The sequence below is a fragment of the Panthera tigris genome, chromosome C1, assembly GCF_018350195.1.
Source record: "Panthera tigris isolate Pti1 chromosome C1, P.tigris_Pti1_mat1.1, whole genome shotgun sequence".
Taxonomy (NCBI): domain Eukaryota; kingdom Metazoa; phylum Chordata; class Mammalia; order Carnivora; family Felidae; genus Panthera; species Panthera tigris.
The window spans coordinates 82,521,295-82,542,742 of NC_056667.1; the positions used below are offsets into that span (position 1 = coordinate 82,521,295).

Sequence of the window (21,448 nt, forward strand, 5' to 3'; positions counted from 1 at the left end):
TCTAGCAATATATCTAGTCCTACAGTTTTATTATCAATCATTGTGCCAGCACTGAGTAGTCTTAATAGATTTCTAAAGTATTTTGGAGAGGAATGTCAGATATGTAGTGAAATCTATCAAGACATTGTTCTTTTCTATTAACCACTGCATAAAGAACAAAAGGAGAGACACAAATCAGACCTTAACAGATATTACTTGTATTTGCATCCACAAGAGCTACATTTCACTATGGTACAAATTATTGATGTTATTACTGTTCAGTGTACATTTTTCATGTACATCTTATTTCTACCGGAAATAATTATTTTTTTGTACAAACTGTATTCACAAAATACCAGTAATTCTGGCAATAAATAGGAGTAGTATTTGAGAAATTTTATTCAAAGATGATTCAAGTTTGGGACAATAAGGCAAGATTGAGATGTAATTAATCTAAAAGTTATTCTCTAATCCATATTCTATTTATAAATGACCTGCAAAAGGGATTAGCCATAAATATTGTTTATTATTCATTATCATGGTAGTTTATCTTCGTTTTAGATTAGGTACCTGAACTAACAGATTTTATTGACCACTTTGTCAATCTGTATCATAAATGTGCTAGGCTCATTCCTAAATTTACTTATAGACCAGCTATCATCAAATCAGGCTGAGGCTTTCCAAATAAAATAAAACTTAAGATATAATCCTAAGCTTCATGGCCCCTCATAGCCTGGGCCCCTTTCAAAGCACTGTATCTAAATGTTATAGTAGTGTTTTTTTGTAATTTTTTATTATAGAAGGAACCCCAAGTTTATCATCTTATGCCCCACAAAACCTGGGCCCTGTATATACAATAATTCATAACTGGCCAGAAAATAATAAATAAAATAAAGGCTTTCTAGTAACATTCATAAACAAAAGAAACAACTAAGCTACATGCATTCATCTTAACAATCTATTTTAATATAGCTGCTTCATACAGAAGCACAGAACCTTCTTCACACAGAACCTCATTTTGTGAGTTGTGAGGTACAGTGACTGAGATAAATGTTGCTAAACTAAGAAAGTCCAATACTCTGAACTTGCAGCCAGAAAACCTCCATTTACAATGGGTTTGTATTGATGACAACATTATCTGGGGCATGTGAGAGTCTGAGAAATGATGGAAATTAAAGCACTAGCATTGTATTCTACATCTACCTTTATTAAATGTGAGTTTGGGGAAGTTACTAATTTCATGGAGCCCTGGGTTGCAAAGAATAGACAGGATAACATCTACCTGAAGTGTTATTTTGCAGATTAGTTAAATTCTAAGTGAAGTACCTAACACTGTCCAGGGCAACAGAAGTTTGCTTAATGTTAACTATTTTTCAATCACTTTGACCCTTAGTTTCCTTATGTCTGAAATGGGGAAAATATTGCCTAGTTTACATGTCTCCAGGGTGGTTTGTCAACATTTTACAGTGAAATATTACAAAAATGCACTGAAATGCTATGCAAGTATGGTATACTTTTGTAACTCCACATTTCCCCCTTCCTGATCCTTTCCTTTGTACTAAGGTCTAATCACCTCTAAAACCAGAAACTAATGAAGATTGAATTATCAGTCCAAAGACCCTAATGGAAATGCAATATGTCTTATTAAGTTTGCTACAAAATTTTAGTTGTTGGCTTGTGTTATTTCCTGAGAAACACTGCAGGTTCTCAGGCCCTGCAGTTCAGAAGTAGCCTATAACAACACTTAATTCTAATCAATGCTCAACCAATGTTTGTTTCATTAACTGAATCCTTACCTAGTGGGAACTTACTACACTGAATTTTCATACAACCCAGTTTTCCTGGGATAATCCTGGTTTGTGCCTGATGCACTGAATTAATTATTAATAATGTCCTTGCTCACTCTTTATAGTATATCAGTCATTTGATTATCTTACTTATAAAACAATCAACATACACAGAGTATATCCAATCTCACCTTTCAGTTTATGTATTTTTTTTTGATAATGGTTTTAATTTGAGAATAATACTTACTCTTTTTCTTTGTCTCTACTCTTCTACTTGACAATTGAAATGTACCTCAAAAATATATTATTTGAGAGAACATGCAATACTCTATTTTATATTATAAACATGTTTCTATATTTTCCCCTACATGCTTGTAGAAGGCAAAACTTTAAGCTTTTAGTGACCTCCACATTCAAAATGAAGTTATGATGGAAACAAGATTTGTCTTATTAAATCACAATTAACTCAAGTAAGCATTGTTCCTCCTTCATTTCCAATTTTCCAACACATATACTGTAGTATTCAAGCAAAATATAAATGTTGATGTAATTTACATAATTATAAAATGTCTCTTAATGTAGGCTTATAATACCTGGCTATTGGAATTGCATTATTGTATTTTTATTGTACTTTAGACACTGATCGATTTGATATGAATTGTGTCTAACCAGTAAAATATAGAAATAAAAGTAGTGTATGATGATGGATACAGTATGATGGTAAGACAAGAACTGGGTTATATCAAATGAAAGGTGATATAAAAAACCTACTGGGAAATACAATTTAAAAAAATCTAAAGAGTAGTTTGGTTCTCAGTGAGTCATCTGATTTACTCTGGAATTCCATTTGAGTCCCATTCTTAACTAAAAGTATAAAAACAAAATTAAACATGCAATCCCAAGAAGTATATGCCACATAAAACAGTATATTTGATACATATTAAAATGAATAATCTCATAGAATGTTTATTGTGAAAACCAAACAATGTTTTCAGATAACAATTCCATAATTGTTACATATTCTAACAGTTCTAATATATTTCCAAAAATTCATAATTTTCTGGACCAGCAATATTAAGGGCTACATTTGTTTGGAAAAATTTTAAAACCCTCATGAGATTGAAAAGAAAATCCACACCAAACTATTATTTCCATGTTATTTTATTGAGGTAATATTGTTATATCTAATTGAACTAGGAAAAACTGCTTCATAGGGAGTCAGAATCACCCACAGCCTATTTGTCCCACAGGCACACAAAAGTGTCTGAAGCAAGGTGACTGCAAATGTGGGGATAGGAAGGTATTGAATAATAATGACAAGACAGAACAACAACAAAAAAGCAGGTGGTCTCCTGATTCTACTGCAGGCTATCCTTTGTGTGATTTATTTCTTTTCTATTACATTCTCTAGGTTCCATATGCCCATGTTCAAATAGAAAAGTATAAGGTATGGATTTAACCAATAATGGCAGACTACAAAGTTGATATTTTCAAAATCACTTATAAATTATAGGAAAAACAAATTTGAAAAGTATCATACTATTTTAGTCTGCTTTCCTAACCTTTCCTTAATTTGGTTGAAAAATAGATCCATATTTCTTTAAAGGTCAAAAATCAATTACTGTTTTATCAAACTAAAATAAATAAAAGTATTTACATCATGTTCTACTTCAACTTAAGTACTCATATCAATAGTTTAGTAGTTTTAAAGTATAGCATTTTTCACATTATACTTTTTCTTTTCATTGGCAGTCAATTAATACGTTGTTTGTGTTTTGCTTATCTTCATAACAACACTGACAGTTGGGTAATTTCAAGTAAACCATCCACTGACTTATGAATACAAAATTTTATAAAGCATCTTGCACTGAGGCCAACTTAAAAAAAAAAGAGAAAGAGCTTTTCTTCGTAGTTCCATTACAAGACTAATTTATGATTTGACAGATATATTTGAAGCCATTATTTTGTAAAGTATAATTGAAGTATAAAAGATACATTCCTTTTTTAAACTCCACAAATCACTTAAAATGCATTTGATGCCATTCTAATCTACGCTATGTCTTAAAACAAAACAAAACAAAACAAAACACACAAGCAAAACCCACCAAACAAACAATTTTACTTTGGGAAGAGGAGGAAGGAACTTCATTAAAAACAAATGAGGGTTGAAAAGGGGGATTTCTGCAAGATGGTGGAATAGGAAGATTCTGAACTCACCCCCTCCCATGGACAGACAAAGTCTAAAGTTATATATGAATCATTTCCCTCTGAAAAATATCGAAATACTAGATGATGTTATTCTCCACAAACAAAGGGTAAAAAGACCATATTGAGGCAGGCAGGAGAGCAGATATGGTCTCAACAAAAAAACCTACCCCTGTTGCAGCAACATATAAAAGTGAGGCTTCTCACCAGTTCAGTGCTTCCCCTAAATGAGTGAAGGGCTGGTGTCCCACATCAAGCACCTCAACTCCTGGGATCCACACTACTGAGATGAACCCCTAAAACATCTAATTTAGAAAAACATAGTGTCTGAAGTCCAAGGGACCCAAAATGATATCAAAAATTGAGATTTCCTCTTTAAAGGAATGCAGTCCCACTCATCCTGAAACCCAATGAAAAAAAATAGCAATTTGAACACTTCTCTCATAGGTGAAGAGATTTATTTACTAATCTAAAAGCAACTGCCAGAGAGGAAGGGGATAGTGGTAACTCTCTCTGGAGATGAAGGCATTGGCAGAGGAGAAAAGAAAAAGGGGAAGAAGATGTAAAGCTCCCTAAAAGACACCTAGGTCCAAGAAGCTGAGAGATTTCCAATTTAGATGAACCCAAGAAGAGCCGCACCAAGACACATTATAATTAAAATTATAATTAAAATATACTTAAAGATTGGGGCGCCTCAGTGGCTCAGTCAGTTAAGTGTCTGACTTTGGCTCAGGTCATGATCTTGCGGTCAGTGAGTTTAAGCCCTGCGTCAGGCTCTGTGCTGACAGCTCAGAGCCTGAAGCCTGCTTCAGATTCTGTGTCTCCCTTTCTCTCTGCCCCCCCCTCTCAAAAATAAGTAAACATTAAGAAAATAAAAAATATATACTTAAAGATAAATAGAGAATCTTAAAAGTAGCAAGAGAAAAAAGCAAATTGCTACATACAAAGGAAATCCCATGAGAATATCAGAAAATTTCTCAGGAGAAACTGTAAGACAAAAAGAAGCGACATGACATATTCAAAGTGCTAGGAGAAAAACTTCCAACTAAGAAAAGTCTACCCAGCAAGGTTATCATTCAGAATTGAGAGAGAGAAAAAGGGCTTTCAATACAAACAAAAGCCAAAAATGTTCAGCATTACTAAACTGGTCTTACAAAAAATATTAAAGGAACTTCTCAAGCTGAAAAGAAATGACACTGTTTAATAAAAGGAAAACGTACAAAGGTAAAAATCTTACTGGAAAAGGTAAATATATTAAAGGTAGTGGACTGACCAAAGCTAAAGTACTAAAATTTGAAAAAAATAATAGCTAATACACAAAATAAAAAGATATAAAATGTGACATTAAAAATATAAAGTTTGCTGGGGAGAGTAAAAAGGTAGAGATTTAGAATGCATTTAAACTTACTTCGCTACAACTTAAAAAAGTGTAATACACATAGGATGATATACATGAACCTTAAAATAACCACAAATCAAAAACATAGAGTAAATACAACAAAGAAAATGAGGAAGCAATCTAAACATAACATTAAAGGAAGCCAACAAACCACAAAAGAGGAGAGAAAGAGTAGAAAAGAGACTCAGCGGGGAAATACTTAAACAACTTGAAAAAAGCAATAAATCAGTAGCAGTAAGTACATACCTATCATAATTACTTTAAATATAAGTAGATTAATTTCTCCAATCAAAAGACATAGAGTAGATGAATGGGTAAAAAATAAGATGCATCTTTATACTGCCTATGAGAGATTCACTTCAGAAGTAAGGACATATGGATTGAAAGTGAAGGTATAAAAAAAGATATCGCATGGGGGGCACCTGGGTGGCTCAGTCTGTTAAGTGTCCAACTCTTGATTTAGGCTCAGGTTATGATCTCCCAGTTGGTGTGTTCAAGCCCCGCATCAGGCTCTATGCTCTCAGCACTCTCAGTGCAGAGCCTGCTTGGGATTCTCTCTCTCTCCTCTCTCTCTCTCTCCCTCTCTCTCTGTTCCTCCCTGCTTGCATTCTCTCTCTCTCTCTCAAAAATAAATAAACTTAAAATAAAAATAAAGCTGGCATAGCTACAGTCATATATATATAAAAAAAGAAGCATTAGAACAAAGACTGTAATACAAGACAAAGAGGGGCACTATCCAATAATAAAGGAGTCAACTCAGCAAAAGGATATAACATTTATAAAGAAGAAATCTACAGCAATAAAATAATAGTAGAATACTTTAACACCCCATTTATATCATTGGATAGATTAATTAAACAAAAAAAAACAACAAGGAAATATTGGTCTTAAATGACATATTAGACCAGATGAACTTAATAGATATATAAAAAACATTCCATCCAAAAGCAGCAAGATACACATTTTTGTCAAATGTACATGGGATATTCTCCAGGATACATAATGTTAGGCCACAAACAAGTCTCAATAAATTAAAGAAGACTGAAATCTTATCAAGCATTTTTTTGAACCACAAAGCTAAAAAACTAGAAATCAATTACAAGAAGAAAATTTAGGAAAAAAATATAAAAGAATGGAAATTAAACAACATGATACTGAAAAAACTACTGGGTCATAGAAAAAACAAAGGAGAAATAAAAACAAAATTCCTGGAGCAAATGAAGACAGAAATATGACATATCAAAATTTATGAGATGCCTTACAAGTGGTTCTATGATTGAAGTTCATGGCAATACAGGGCTACCTCAAGAAACAAGAAAAATCCCTAGTAGACAGTTTAATATCACCCCTAAAGAAATTACAAAAATAAGAACATAAAAAATCACAAGTTATTAGAAGTTCTATAAGAGAATAATAGAGTTCGAAGCGGAAATAAATGAAATAGACTAAAAAAAGGAAATAGAAAGAAGAGAGAGACAGCTCAAATAAATGAATCATAAATAAAAGAGAAGTTTCAACTGATTCCATAGAAATAGCAAAAGATCATAAGACTACTATGAACAACTGTATGCCAACAAAATGGACAAGCTAGAAGAAATGGATGAATTAACAGAGACTCATAATTTTCTAACACTGAATCCTGGAAAAATAGAAAATCTGAGCAGACTATCTACTAGTAAGGACACTGAGTCAGTAATCAGAAAACTCCCCATAAACAAAAGTCCAAGATCAGATGGCTTCACTGGTTAATTCTACCAACCACTGAAAACTTTGATACATATCATTCCCAAACTCTTCCAAAAAAATTGATGAGAAGGAACGTCTCCAAACTCATTTCAGGAGGTGACCATTACCCTGTTACCTGAACCACACAAGGATACACACAAAGAAAACATTACAGGTTGATATCTATGATGAACATAGATGCAAATATCCTTAACAAAATATTGGCAAATTGAATTCAACTATACATTAAAAGGATCATTCATCATGATCAAATGGCATTTATCCCACAAATGCAAGGATTTTTTCAACATCTACAAATCAATGAAATACACCACATTAACAAACTGAAAAATAAAAATTATATGATCATCTCAATAAATGCAAAGTATTCCATAAAGTTCTCTACCTTTTGATGATAAAAACTCTAAAAAAATGCATATAGAAGGAATGTATCTCAACGTAATACAGGTCTCATTGACAAGCCCACAGCTAACATCATACTGAATAGTGTAAAGTTCAAAGCTTTTGCTCTAAGACCAGTAACAGACAAGAATGCTCACTCTTCCCACCTTTATCCAACTTAGTATTGGAAATCCTATCCACAGCAATCAGGCAAGAGAACTAAAAAGCATCTAAACTGGAAAGAAAGAAGTACAACTGTTACTATCTGCAGAAGACACAATACTATATAGAAAACCCTAAGGACTCCAACAAAAAACTGTTAGAACTAATAAATGAACTCAGTAAGGTTTCAGGATTTAAAATTAATATAGAAAAATACATTGTTTAGGGGCGCCTGATTGGCTCAGTCAGTTAAGTGTTCGACTTCAGCTCAGGTCATGATCTCACAGTTCGTGTGTTCGAGCCCCATGTTAGGGCTCTGTGCTGATAGCTCAGAGCATAGAGCCTCCTCCAGATTCTGTGTTTTCTTCTCTCTCTGCCCCTCCCCTGCTCACACTCTGTCTCTCAAAAATAAACATTAAAAAATTAAAAAAGAAAAATTGTTGTTTATATTCACTAATAACAAATTACCAGAGAAAGAAATGAAGAAAACAATCCCATCCAAATCCCATCAAAAGAATAAAATACCTAAAACCAAATTTAACAAAGGAGGGGAAACACCTGTACATTGAAAATTATAAGACATTAATGAAACAAACTGAAGAAGACACAAACAGAAAGATATTAATGTTCATGGACTGAAAGAATTAGTATTGTTAAAATGCCTATATTACCCAAAGCAATCTAAAGATTCAATGCAATCTCTATTAAAACTCCAATGGTATTTTTCACAAAACTAGACGAAATAATTGTGAAATTAATACAAAACCACAAAAGATCCCCAATAGCCAAAACAAGCTTGAGAAGTAAATAAAAAGTTGGAGGTATCACACTCTCTGATTTCAAACTATACTACAAAGCTATAGTAATCTAAACAAAATGGTACTGGCATAAAAACAGACACATATATCAACAGAACAGAATGGAGAGCCCCAAAATAAAACCACAGACAGCCTCTTCAATAAAAGGTGTTGGAAAAACTGGACAGCTACATGCAAAGGAATGAAACTGGACCATTTTCTTACACCATATATAAAAAGTAAACTCAAAATGGATTAAATACTTGAATGTAAGACCAAAAGCATAAAACTGCTACAAGAAAACATAGGTTGCAAACTCATTGACATTGGCCTGGATGATTTTATTTTTAGATGTGAATCAAAAGACAAAGGAAACAAAAGCAAAAATAAAATAAATGAATGAGCAAAAGAGACGATGTCAAACTAGAAAGCTTCTGCATAGCAAAAAAAAAATATATCAACAAAATGAAAAGACAATCTACTGAGTGGGAGAAGATGTTTGTAAATCATATATCCAATAAGGGATTAATATCCAAAATATATAAAGCATACATATTGAATTATATAACAAAAAAACCCAAACAATTCAATTAAAAAATAAGCAGGGGTGCCTGGGTGGCTCAGTCAGTTAAGCATCCAACTCTTGGTTTCAGCCTAGGTCATGGTCTCACAGTTCATAAGTTCAAGCCCCATGGTGGTCTCTGCACTGACAGTGCAGAGCCTGCTTGGGATTCTCTCTCTCCCTCTCTCTCTGTCTCTCCCCTGCTCGTGCTCTCTCTCTCTCTCTCTCTCTCTTAAAATAAATAAACTTTATAAAAAATACAAAAAAATAAGCAGTGGATCCAAATAGACATTTTCCCAAAAAAATGCAGATGGCCAACAGGCATATAAAAAGATGTTCAATATCACTAGTCATCAATGAAATGAAAATCAAACCACAATGAGATACCACCTTACACACGTCAGAAAGGCCATTATCAAAAGGAGAAAAAAAATAACAAGTGTTGGCAAGGATGTGTGGAAAAGGTAATCCTTGTGCACTGTTAGTGAGAACATAAATTGGTGTAGCCATTATGAAAAATATTATAGAGGTTCATCAAAAAACTAAAGACAGAGCTACCATATGATCAAACAATTCTACTACTAGGTACTATTCAAAGAAAAATAAAATACTAATTCATAAATATATGCACCTTATGTGCATTGCATTATTACTCATAACGGCCAAGATATGGAAACAACCTACCTGTCCGTCAACAAATCAGTGGATAAAGAAACTGTAATATGTATATACAATGGAATATTACTGGCATATAAAAGAATGAAATCTTGTCGTTTGCTATAAGATGGATGGATATTGAGAGTATTATGCCAAGTTAAATAAGTCAGATGGAAAAAGACATATACCACATGACTTCACTAACACATGGAATCTAAAACAAAACAAAACAAACAGAACAAAACCTAGACTTACAGATACAGAAAAGAGATTGGTGGTTACCAGAGCAAACTGGTGCTGAGAGCAAGAAATAGGTGAAGGGGATCAAGAAGTACAAACTTCCAGTTATAAAATAAGTAAGTCATGGGAAGTGATGTATAGCATGGGGAATATAGTCAATAACATTGCATTAACTTTGTATGGTGACAGATGGTACTAGATTTACTGTAATTATCATTTCACAATGTATACAAATGTTGAATCACTATGTTGTACACCTGAAACTGTTATAATAATGCATGTCAATTATACCTCAATGGAAAAAAACAAGTGAGAGTTCTCAGAGGAATGCTGTCTCTCTATCATCCAGGTCACCAACAAAGTAACCATATTATTTTAACACATTTTGTTTTGAAATGCAGTGTTAGTTCATATACATACTGTGTAACTTTTCACTTATGACATCCTTGCAAGCTTGCCCTGCTATAATGAAGAAACAACGAGTTCTCAAAGAAAGATGTAGATGAATTCAAGTTAATCTTCTCCATCAACTAAGGATTTTCTTCCGTTGTAAAGATCATACCACACAATGGTAAGATAAGCCTAATACAATTTTGAGTTTGGTAAGAAAAGAAATTAAGTCCAATAATTTATTGCAACAACTCACAACAAACTGTTTCTATTTTCTCATTCCCAAGAGCCCTTGATTAGAATTGACTTGTCAGAAAGCAGAGAAGGAGTAACCTTGATTTATTACTAAAAGCAAAGTGAGACTTAAGCTGGAAAGATATTATGTGAAGGGTCCAAAAAGGAGAGAATATGTTGGGTTGAAATTGACAAAACCAGATAGGAAAGTCATTAACTAACAATCTAGTGTTGAAGGCATTTAATTTGGCCTTCTAGCTAATGGACCACAAGGATTATACAATCTTACTGTAACCTTGATGTAAGTTGGTCATTTAAATGATACATGGAAAATGATCTGGTAGTTGACTCCGAACGGAAGACACCAGAAAGCATAAGGTATCCCAGAGAATCAGTTGTTTTCAAAGGATTCATAAAAGGGAAAGCTAGGACTCAAACTTGTGTGATGGTGAAAAATACTTTCATTTTATTTCCTTATAAATTAGTATCCAAATAACACACCTGCTTCTATTCTAAAAGTCTATAAAATTTAATTTTAAAGAATATTATTCAGTGTCAGGGTTTTTGAAAATTCCCCAACCTCTATTACTAAAAAAAATCACAAAATAATACTGGCATATTATTTCAAGCTATAAGGATTCAAGAGAGTTTCAGGAAAAAGAGTCAGGCAAAATAGCCTTTTTATAATGGGGTGTCCCTGCCACATTCCAAAGTAAAGTTAATGAATAAATTTTACTTTCAGATCCTCTTATTTATATAACTTTCAGTCAGAGTATTTTAATAAACTTCTGGAATTATAATTAATTTGACATATGGTTTTACGAAGTTTAATTTATGTAGTCATTGTTGAATAACAATATTATTTATGGTATAAAACACACTGTAGCTGTGTATCACATTAAAAATGTTGCATTCTTATACACTAATAATGAAGCAACAGAAAGACAAATAAAGAAACTGATCCCCTTCACAATTGCACCAAGAAGCATAAAATACCTAGGAATAAACCTAACCAAAGATGTAATAGATCTGTAGGCTGAAAACTGCAGAAAGCTTATGATGAAAATTGAAGAAGATATAAAGAAATGGAAAAACATTCTCTGCTCATGGATTGGAAGAACAAATATTGTTAAAATGTCAATACTACCCAAAACTATCTACACATTCAATGAAATCTCAATCAAAATTGCACCAGCATTCTTCTCGAAGCTAGAACAAGCAATCCTAAAATTTGTATGGAACCAAAAAAGACCCCAAATAGCCAAAGTAATTTCGAAGAAGACCAAAGCAGGAGGCATCACAATCTCAGACTGTAGCCTCTACTACAAAGCTGTAATCATCAAGACAGCATAGTATTGGCACAAAAACAGACACATAGACCAATGGAATAGAATAGAAACCCCAGAACTAGACCCACAAAAGTATGGCCAACTAATCTTTGACAAAGCAGGAAAGAATATCCAATGGATAAAAGAGTCTCTTTAACAAATGGTGCTGGGATAACTGGACAGCAACATGCAGAAGGATGACACTAGACAACTTTCTTACACCATTCACAAAAACAAACTCCAAATGGATAAAGGACCTGAATGTGAAACAGGAAACCATTAAAACCCTAGAGGAGAAAGCAGGGAAAAATCTCTCTGACCTCAGCCACAGCAATTTCTTACTTGACACATCCCCAAAGGCAAGGAAATTAAAAGCAAAAATGAACTATTGGGACCTCATGAAGATAAAAACCTTCTGCACTGCAAAGGAAACAATCAACAAAACTAAAAGGCAACTGATGAAATGGGAAAAGATATTTGCAAATGACATATCAGACAAAGGGCTAGTATCCAAAATCTATAAAGAACTCACCGAACTCCACACCCAAAAAACAAATAATCCAGTGAAGAAATGGGCAGAAAACATGAATAGATACTTCTCTAAAGAAGACATCCAGACGGCCAACAGGCACATGAAAAGATGCTCAACGTCACTCCTCATCAGGGAAATACAAATCAAAACCACACTCAGATATCACTTCACGCCAGTCAGAGTGGCCAAAATGAACAAATCAGGAGACTATAGATGCTGGCGAGGATGTGGAGAAACGGGAACCCTCTTGCACTGTTGGTGGGAATGCAAACTGGTGCAGCCGCTCTGGAAAACAGTGTGGAGGTTCCCAGAAAATTAGAAATAGATCTACCCTATGACCCAGCAATAGCACTGCTAGGAATTGACCCAAGGGATACGAGTGCTGATGCATAGGGGCACTTGTACCCCAATGTTTATAGCAGCACTCTCAACAATAGCCAAATTATGGAAAGAGCCTAAATGTCCATCAACTGATGAATGGATAAAGAAATTATGGTTTATATATACAACGGAGTACTACGTGGCAATGAGAAAGAATGAAATATGGCCTTTTGTAGCAATGTGGATGGAACTGGAGAGTGTTACGCTAAGTGAAATAAGCCATACAGAGAAAGACAGATACCATATGTTTTCACTCTTATGTGGATCCTGAAAAAATTAACAGAAGACCATGGGGGAAGGGAAGGAAAAAAAATGTTAGAGAGGGAGGGAGCCAAACTATAAGAGACTCTTAAAAACTGAGAACAAACTGAGGGTTGATGGGGGGTGGGAGGGAGGGGAGGATGGGTGATGGGTATTGAGGAGGGCACCTGTTGGGATGAGCACTGGGTGTTGTATGGAAACCAATTTGACAATAAATTTCATATTAAAACAAATATTGGATACCAATAAAGCACCAAGGATTAAAGTTATTTTAAGATTTTTGTGCTTTAGGGGTGGGTGAAAAGAAAAACAATATGTACAGCATACATACCTCAGTGGCAAACTGCTGCAATCCACCAATATTAATTGGTCCCTCTTCAGTGGCATATAAATTGCATCCACCCACACAAAGATCAGAGGTTGGACATACCATTCCACAGGTCAGACCAAGTGGGTTGTCAGAAAAAATCATCTTAGCAGCTCCATAATAGTTCTACAAAAATAAAATAAAATAAAATTTTATTATTTAACAGTGCACATTAAACACCTTGGAAATATGACCTAATTTTTATTAGGTAATTGTAGTGAAGATTAAGACATATATAAGATACAGAGGTTCCAATACTCTATACCATGAAGAAATATCAGGTAATCACTAGTAGAGTACCTAACATATGGGAGTATTCAATATATGGTGTATTAATAAATGCAAAATTAATCAATTTTTGAAAACTGAAATTTAAATTATAAATGTTCTGTAGGGATACCTAAGGTGGTTCAGCCAGTTAAGCATTGGACTCTTGATTTTGGTTCAGGTCATGATCTCACAACTCGTGAGGTCACACCCTGTGGGGCATGTGGGGAGCTCTAATATTTCAGAGTCTGCTTGCGATTCTCTTCCCATCTCTCTGCCACCCCCCATCTGTCTCTTCCCTCACTCCTCAAAATATATAAATAACCATTTTTTAAAAAATAAATAAATGTTCTGTAAATAGTTTTCTTTCACAAGGCACCTAGCCCTACTCTGACAAGAATTATTCTTTTCATGTTTAACAAAGGTAAGTTTGGTAGATTGTTTGAACAAACTTAAAGCCTAAATCTTAAAACTTTAAAAAACAAAGAAACAAAAAGGTTATCCTCAATTTAACTAAATTAAAAGCATCTAAGCCCTCTTTCACTCTTTCATCTGGCTTGTCCAGAGAGACTCTGTGTTATGACTCTCTATAGTGACTATCATCCTTTAATTACATACTATTAACCAAAGATGCAGATAAAACTCATTATACAGGCACTCCTGGACCAGACCTTGACATGGCCATCTCTCATTACTCCCTTCTACACATTTGACTATTATAGAATAACTTAGAACCCTATTCATTTTATGAAGAGTTTTTAGAACCCAACTTTTCATAAATTGTACAACTATATCATTATTTACTAAGAATGAATAATTGAATATTTTGGAAGTATTTTTTTCTCTAATCAAAAGTAAGAATTGGACCTGACCAGTATTCCTCAAAATTGTCAAGTACGTCAAAAATAAGGATAATTTGGGGGCACCTGGGTGGCTCAGTCGGTTGAGCTTCTGACTTTGGCTCAGGTCATCATCTCAAGGTGAGTTCGAGCCCCACATCGGGCTCTGTGCTGACAGCTCAGAGCCTGGAGCCTGCTTCAGACTCTGTCTCCCTCTCTCTCTGTCCCTCCCCCCGTTCATGCTCTCCCTCTGTCTCTAAAATAAACAAACATTAAAAAAATTTAAAAAAATAAGGATAATTTTAAGAAAATATAAAACTCAAGATAACGCTAAGGAAACATGACAACTAATTGTCGTATGTATGTATTCTGGACAGGGCCCTGAATCCCTCCCAAAAAGGCACTAGGTAAAAACTAAGGAAATCCAAAAAAAGCATAGATTTTAGATAGCAATAACATATAAATAATGTTTCATTAATTGTAATAAATGTGCTATCCTAATATCAAATATTAATAATCGAGAAAATAATAGGCAGGTCCATATGGGAATTCTCTGTACTATCTTCACAACTTTTCTGTAAATATAAAACTTCTGTAAAAATATGGTTTAAAAGAAGATATGGTATAATGCATTTAACTACATGGAGCGAATGTGTTTATTTCTCCTTTTGCTTTATTTAAAATATTTTTGAAAGTCTTTGAAAACACACACATTGCTTCCATGTCCAACCTTCGTCATAAATATAAATTCCTAGAGGCTATAAAATACTAACGATAATAAACAACAAGAATAACCTTAACTACTTCTTGACTCCTCAGTACATTACCAGCAAGTTGCCAGGCCTTTATTTAATCTTTATCATCAATCATCTTATATAAGGTGTCCAACACTCAATCAAAAATTTCTAAGCATGAGATGAGACAGGATTAAATACCTGATAATCAGTGTAAAAATAAATCAATCAAGCAGACCCACACATCTGATACAGAAACTGGAGTTTGAAGAAAAAGGCTTTAAATAATCTTGATGAAAATTCAGACAAAGAATAGACAAACAAAATAGAAGAAACACGTAAAAATATAACCAGAATACTGTGATCTATTTAAAAAGAATCAAACTGACATTCCATAACTAAATAAAACATTTAAAAATAGGTCTTAATGCATGGTTTTAATAGTGTTCATGGCAGTTTAACAGTATTTGTCTTACTCAATGTGTCTCCTTAGCAACCAACAGCAATGTCTAACACATAAGAAGTGTTCTTCAATACACTTTTTCTGAATACATAATAAGAATGTGTAATAAAATTCAAATTATAAATAAGGAAACTGAGGTAGGAAAGGTAAATAATATGCCAAAGGATCATAGATCATATAAATTGACAGAGGCAGGATTCAAAGTCATATATATGGCCACATATTCCTAAGGACCAAGACATACTCTAATACTAAAGAATACTGGTGATTACCTAATAGATTATAAAATTTAGTTGCAGTATTATTTTTCAGATATAGTATGTATCTTTATGTAAAACACAAAAAGCTGTTTTCAGTATAAATTGAAGGGCATGTAGCTAGCTCACTAATTATGCTTTATAATTTATTAGATGACTTTTAAAAATATTTCCCTTAGTTTTTATGTTTCCATCAATTCAATGAAAAGTTGTTATAAGGTGAGAGTCTTTTTGTCTTAAATCAAGAGATTAATCTGTTTCTTCCTCCAATTTGGTCATATTTAACACTGTCTTTGTGAAATCCTTTGCTGGTGTCACTGATAGAGGCTAATAGTAAAACACTATCTCAACAAAGTATAATTTTCAAAAGTTAACACAGGATACCCTTTCACATTCAGAAGGTACATGTCTCAAAAATTTTACTTCACTCAATAAATAAGGAATCATTAAGATGGTAAAGGTGATTCAAAGAGCATTTGAGGCTGACAGGGCTTAAATGCTAAACTCACAAAATATTTAACAATTCATACCAATTCTTCACAAATGGTTCCGAAATATATACATGGAATATATCTCAGGAATGCAGGGTTGGTTTATCACCTCCCAAATCGATTAATATAATATACTGCATCAATAGAATAAAGGACAAAAATCACATAATCATCTCCAAAAATGCAGAAAAACCATTTGACAAAATCCAATATTCCTCATGATAAAAACTCACAACAGACCTTAAAAAGAAAGCCACTAATTCAGTTTAGAGGTGAATAAAGGATATCTATTTAAACACCATAGCTAACATCTCTCTTTATGCTGAAAACTGAAAGCTTTCTTCTTAGGATTAGGAACAATACAAGGATGTGCTTCTATCCAGCACAGTAACAGAGGTTTTATCAAATAATTTGGCAAGTAAAGGAAGTAAAAGCTATTCAGATTGGAAAGTAATAAGTAAAACTATTTCTACTTGTAGATGAAGTGATCACGTAAATAGAAAATCCTAAATTCCACTAAAGAATTATTAGCAATGTGATGCTTAATTTTGTGTCAATCTGACTTTGTTATGGGATGCCCACATTAAACATTAATTTGGGGTGAAGGCATTCCATATGAGATTAGGATTTCCATATAAACACTGTGAAGGCATTTCCATATGAGATTAGGATTTATATTGGTAAACTCTGTAAAGTAAACTGCTCTCCCTAATTGTCACTCAACTGAGTGGACATGAACAAGAAGACTGGAATAGCACAAAAAAGGTGAGAGCAAGAATATGTATATGTTCATTCTGTTTCCAAGGAGAACCCTGACCAATACAGCACTAATAGTGACTATAACCAGTTTATAGGGCATAAGATCCATACACAATAATCAACTGTATTTCTACACACAACATATAAAACAATTAATAAAAATGAAATCAAGAAAATAATTCTATTTAATAAGAGAATCAAAATACAAATTAGACTTTATTTGCCAAAAATGTGTGAAACATATGTTCTGAAAATAGAACAATGATGAAAGAAACTAAAGAAAACCTAAATAAATTGAAAGACAGCCCATGACCCACGATTATGAGTTAGAAGACTTATTATTAGGATAACGATACTCTTCAAATTGACCTACAGCTTAGAGCAATCTTGTCAAAATCCTAGCAGATTTCTTTGCAAAAATTGGCATATTGACCTCAAATTTGTATGAAAATCCAAGGGAACCAGAATAGGCAAAACAGCCCTGAAAAATAAGAACAAACATGGAAGGACTGCATTTCCTGATTTTCAAAATTTATTATGAAGCTGTGGTAAAGAAGATATTGTGGCATTGGCATAATAATACACATACAAACCAACAGAACAGAATTGACAGTCTAGATAGAGCCTTAATATTTATGTACAGCTGGTTTTTTTGACAAGGGTTCTAAGACAATTCCATAGAGAAAGAATATTCTCCTCAAAAAATGATGTGATAACTGAATATCAATATGCAAAAGGATGAAGTTGATCTCTAGTCCACCATACATAAAAATTAACTAACAATAGATTATAGATCTAGATGTTAGAGATGAATCTATAAAACTCTTAGAAGACAATATACGAATAAATCTTTAAGACTTTGGATTAGGCCATTGTTTTTAGATATGACAACAAAAGCACAAGCAACAAAAGAAAAACAGATAAATTGCATTTCATCAGAATTTACAACTTCTTTACTACCAAGAACACCATCAAGAAAGTTAAAAGGCAACCCACAGAAGAGGGAAAAATCATATATGATAAGAAATTTTCATCTAGAATATATAAAGAACATTTATAACTCACTAATAAAAAGATATTCAATTAAAAAATGAACAAGGGTTTAAAAAAAGAACAATAGTTTAGTATAAACAATTCTCCAAAAATATACAAATGTCCAATAAGCACAAGTGTTGCTAAACATCACTGGCTTTAAGAGAAATGCTTGTCAAAATAATGAGATACCACTTAGTACCTACTTGGATGGCTACAGTCAAAAAGACATACAATAAAAAATGTTGACATGGATGTGGAGAAATTGCAACAATCATACAATGTTGTCGGGATTGAAAAATGGTGTCTCTGCTTTGAAAAATAGTTTGACAGTTCCTCGCAAGATTAAAAATAGAGTTACCATATGATTCAGCAATTCCATTCTTTGGTGTACGCTCAAGAAAATTTATAACATCTGTCCATATAAAATTTCATACATTAATGTTCAAAGTAGTGTTATTCCTAATACCTAAAATATGGAAGCAACCTAAATGCCCATGACTGATGAAGGGCTAAAAAATGTGATATATCCATATAATCAGATATTATTTAGAAATAAAAAGAAATGAAGTAATAATATATTCTAAAATATAGCCGAACCTTGAAAATATTATGCTAAGTTAAAGATGCCATTCACAAAAGATCACAAATTATGTTTTCATTTATTGTAAATGTCCAGAATAGGCAAAACTAAAGAGACAGAAGGCAGACTGGTAGTTGCCTAGGGCTAGGGATCTGAGAAAAAATGTAAAATATCTACTGGGATATTTGGGATTATAAAAATATGCTCAATTTGACTGGGATTATAGTTACATTTCTGAACATATACTCACTATCATTGAATAATAGTACACTTTACATTGGCAAATTGTATGAGCTATGAATTTATCTCAATAAAGTGTTACATTTTTAAAAGTACACTTACATGACTGGAAATTATATAGGGGATTTAATAAAGAAATAAATCTGATTTATAATTTAAAATTAGAAGTAAATAATTTAAATTACAAATAAAAATCATAAATAAAATTGCTAGATTAGATACAAAACCATGCAGTATCCTGGAGAGCAATAAAACATAACTCTTGGAATTATCTTTTATACTGAACAGAAAAAATTTGCATTTCTACTCCACACAAATCTAAAAGTTAAGATGTTTGAACTTTTATTTAAACTTTATTTATTTTTTTAAGCAATCTCTACATCCAATGGAGGGTTCAAACTCATGACCCTGAGACCAAGAGTCACACACTGCTCGGACTGACCCAGTCAGGCACCCCTTAGATTTTTTATTATTCTTAATTTTAATTCCAGTATAGTTAACAGTGTTATGTTAGTTTCAGGCATACAATTTAGTGATTCAACAATTTAAGATATTACTCAATGCTCATCAAGATAAGTGTACTCTTAATCACCTTCACCTATTTCACCAATGCTCCCCCCCCACCTTCCCTCTGATAGCCATCTGTTTATTCTCTATAGTTAGACTCTATTTTTTGTTTTTTCTGGTTTTTTTTCTTTGTTCACTTGTTTACTTTCTTAAATTACACACACAAGTGTAATCATATAGCATTTGTCTTTCTCTAACTGGCTTAATTCACTTAGCATTATACTCTCTAGATGCATCCATTGCAAATGGCAAGATTTCACTATTTTTTATGGTTGAATAATATTCCATTGTGTGTGTGTGTGTGTGTGTGTGTGTGTGTGTGTGTGTACATACCAAATGTTCATCTGTAGATGGACAATTGGGCTGTTTATAAAGCTGCAATAGGGGTGCCTGGGTGGCTCAGTCGGTTAAGCATCTGACTTTGGCTCAGGTCATGATCTCACGGTTCGTGGGTTCGAGCCCCACGTCAGGCTCTGTGCTGACAGCTCAGAGCCTAGAGCCTGCTTGGGATTCTGTGTCTCCCTCTCTCTCTGCTCCTCTCCCACTCATGCTCTCTCTCTCAAAAATAAATAAACATTAAAAAATTTTTTTAAAGCTGCAATAAATATAGGGGTACATATATCTCTTCGAATTAGTGTTTCAGTGTTCTTTGGATAAATACCCAGAAGTGTGATTACTGGATCAAATGATAGTTCTTTTTTTTTAACAGTGTAAGATGATTCCCCTTTTCCCACATCCTTGCCAATACCTGTTGTTTCTTGTGTTGTTAATTTTAGCCATTCTGACAGGTGTGAGGTGGCATCTCATCGTAGTTTTGATTTGTATTTTCCTGATGATGAGTGATGCTGAGAATCTTTTCATGTGTCTGTTAGCCATTTGTATGTCTTCTTTGGAAAAATATCTACTCATGTCTTCTGCCCATTTTTTTAATTTATTAATTTTTGGGGTGTTGAGTTTGATAAGCTCTTTAATGGCTGACTGTCTAAAAAAATCCTATTGCATAATTAGAAGTGTCCTAGTAATATAAAAACACTATCATGAGAAAAAAATGTCAATTGTAGATTACTTTTAAGGATATTGGAGGGGAGGACACAGAAAGAACAGATCCTAATTAAATGACTAAGGATCCTCCACAACAATACTGATTATCTTATGATCCTCAAATTGAATTTTAATACTGAATATAAAACAATGATCCAAGAAGAAAAAAAAAGATATGTTTGAAAAAATACAACAAATAAAACACTTAAAATTACACTTATGGCTCATGATTTGCTATAGTTGTCAAAGCACGAGGCTTGACCTATCACAGCATATCACTGACAATAAAACTGTCTAGTATTTCTTCAACCATCTCATGATCCCAAGTACAGCTCTTACACCAAAATAAAACTGTAGGAGATTATGACATTTAAAAAAATACTAAGAATCATTGAATATTTCTTAAATAATAGGCACAATGGGATTTGAAAAAAGAAAAGGGAAACAAGAAAAGGGAAGCATATGCTCCATGACATCGAGATGTTTTGGTAGCAGAGTGAGAAGTCACTTCAGGATGAGGTTTAGAATCTGCTTTAAGTGGGTGGCAATCAAAGTGATTCTGAAGTGACAGGACTAAGAGATGAGAGGGAGTGGCATACAAGTTATGCTGGACTGACATGAGTGAATAATTTTAAAAGTTCAGAATATGTCTTGGCATAATGATTTAGACAGTTGGCTAGAGTTGTTCATTGACTCATGTGAAATGATTAGAAGATATATTTTGGATGTATTTGGACCAAATTGTGGAAAATTTTGATGTCCAATCT

At 33.3% G+C, this 21,448-nt stretch overlaps 1 protein-coding gene and 1 non-coding gene across 7 annotated transcripts in view; one reads left to right on the forward strand and one right to left on the reverse strand.

Annotated features, from left to right (window-relative positions):
• Positions 1-21,448, reverse strand: part of DPYD (dihydropyrimidine dehydrogenase) — an 851,480-nt gene that overhangs the window by 615,220 nt on the left and 214,812 nt on the right. For all 6 annotated transcript variants that reach the window (XM_042997970.1, XM_042997965.1, XM_042997967.1 and 3 more), the window contains exon 5: positions 13,373-13,534. In XM_042997970.1, the coding sequence (XP_042853904.1) occupies positions 13,373-13,534 (162 nt within the window). The remainder of the gene's footprint in view (positions 1-13,372; positions 13,535-21,448) is intronic.
• On the forward strand, positions 20,029-20,113 carry TRNAQ-UUG. Its single transcript has one exon. It is a non-coding gene; the product is annotated as a tRNA-Gln (tRNA).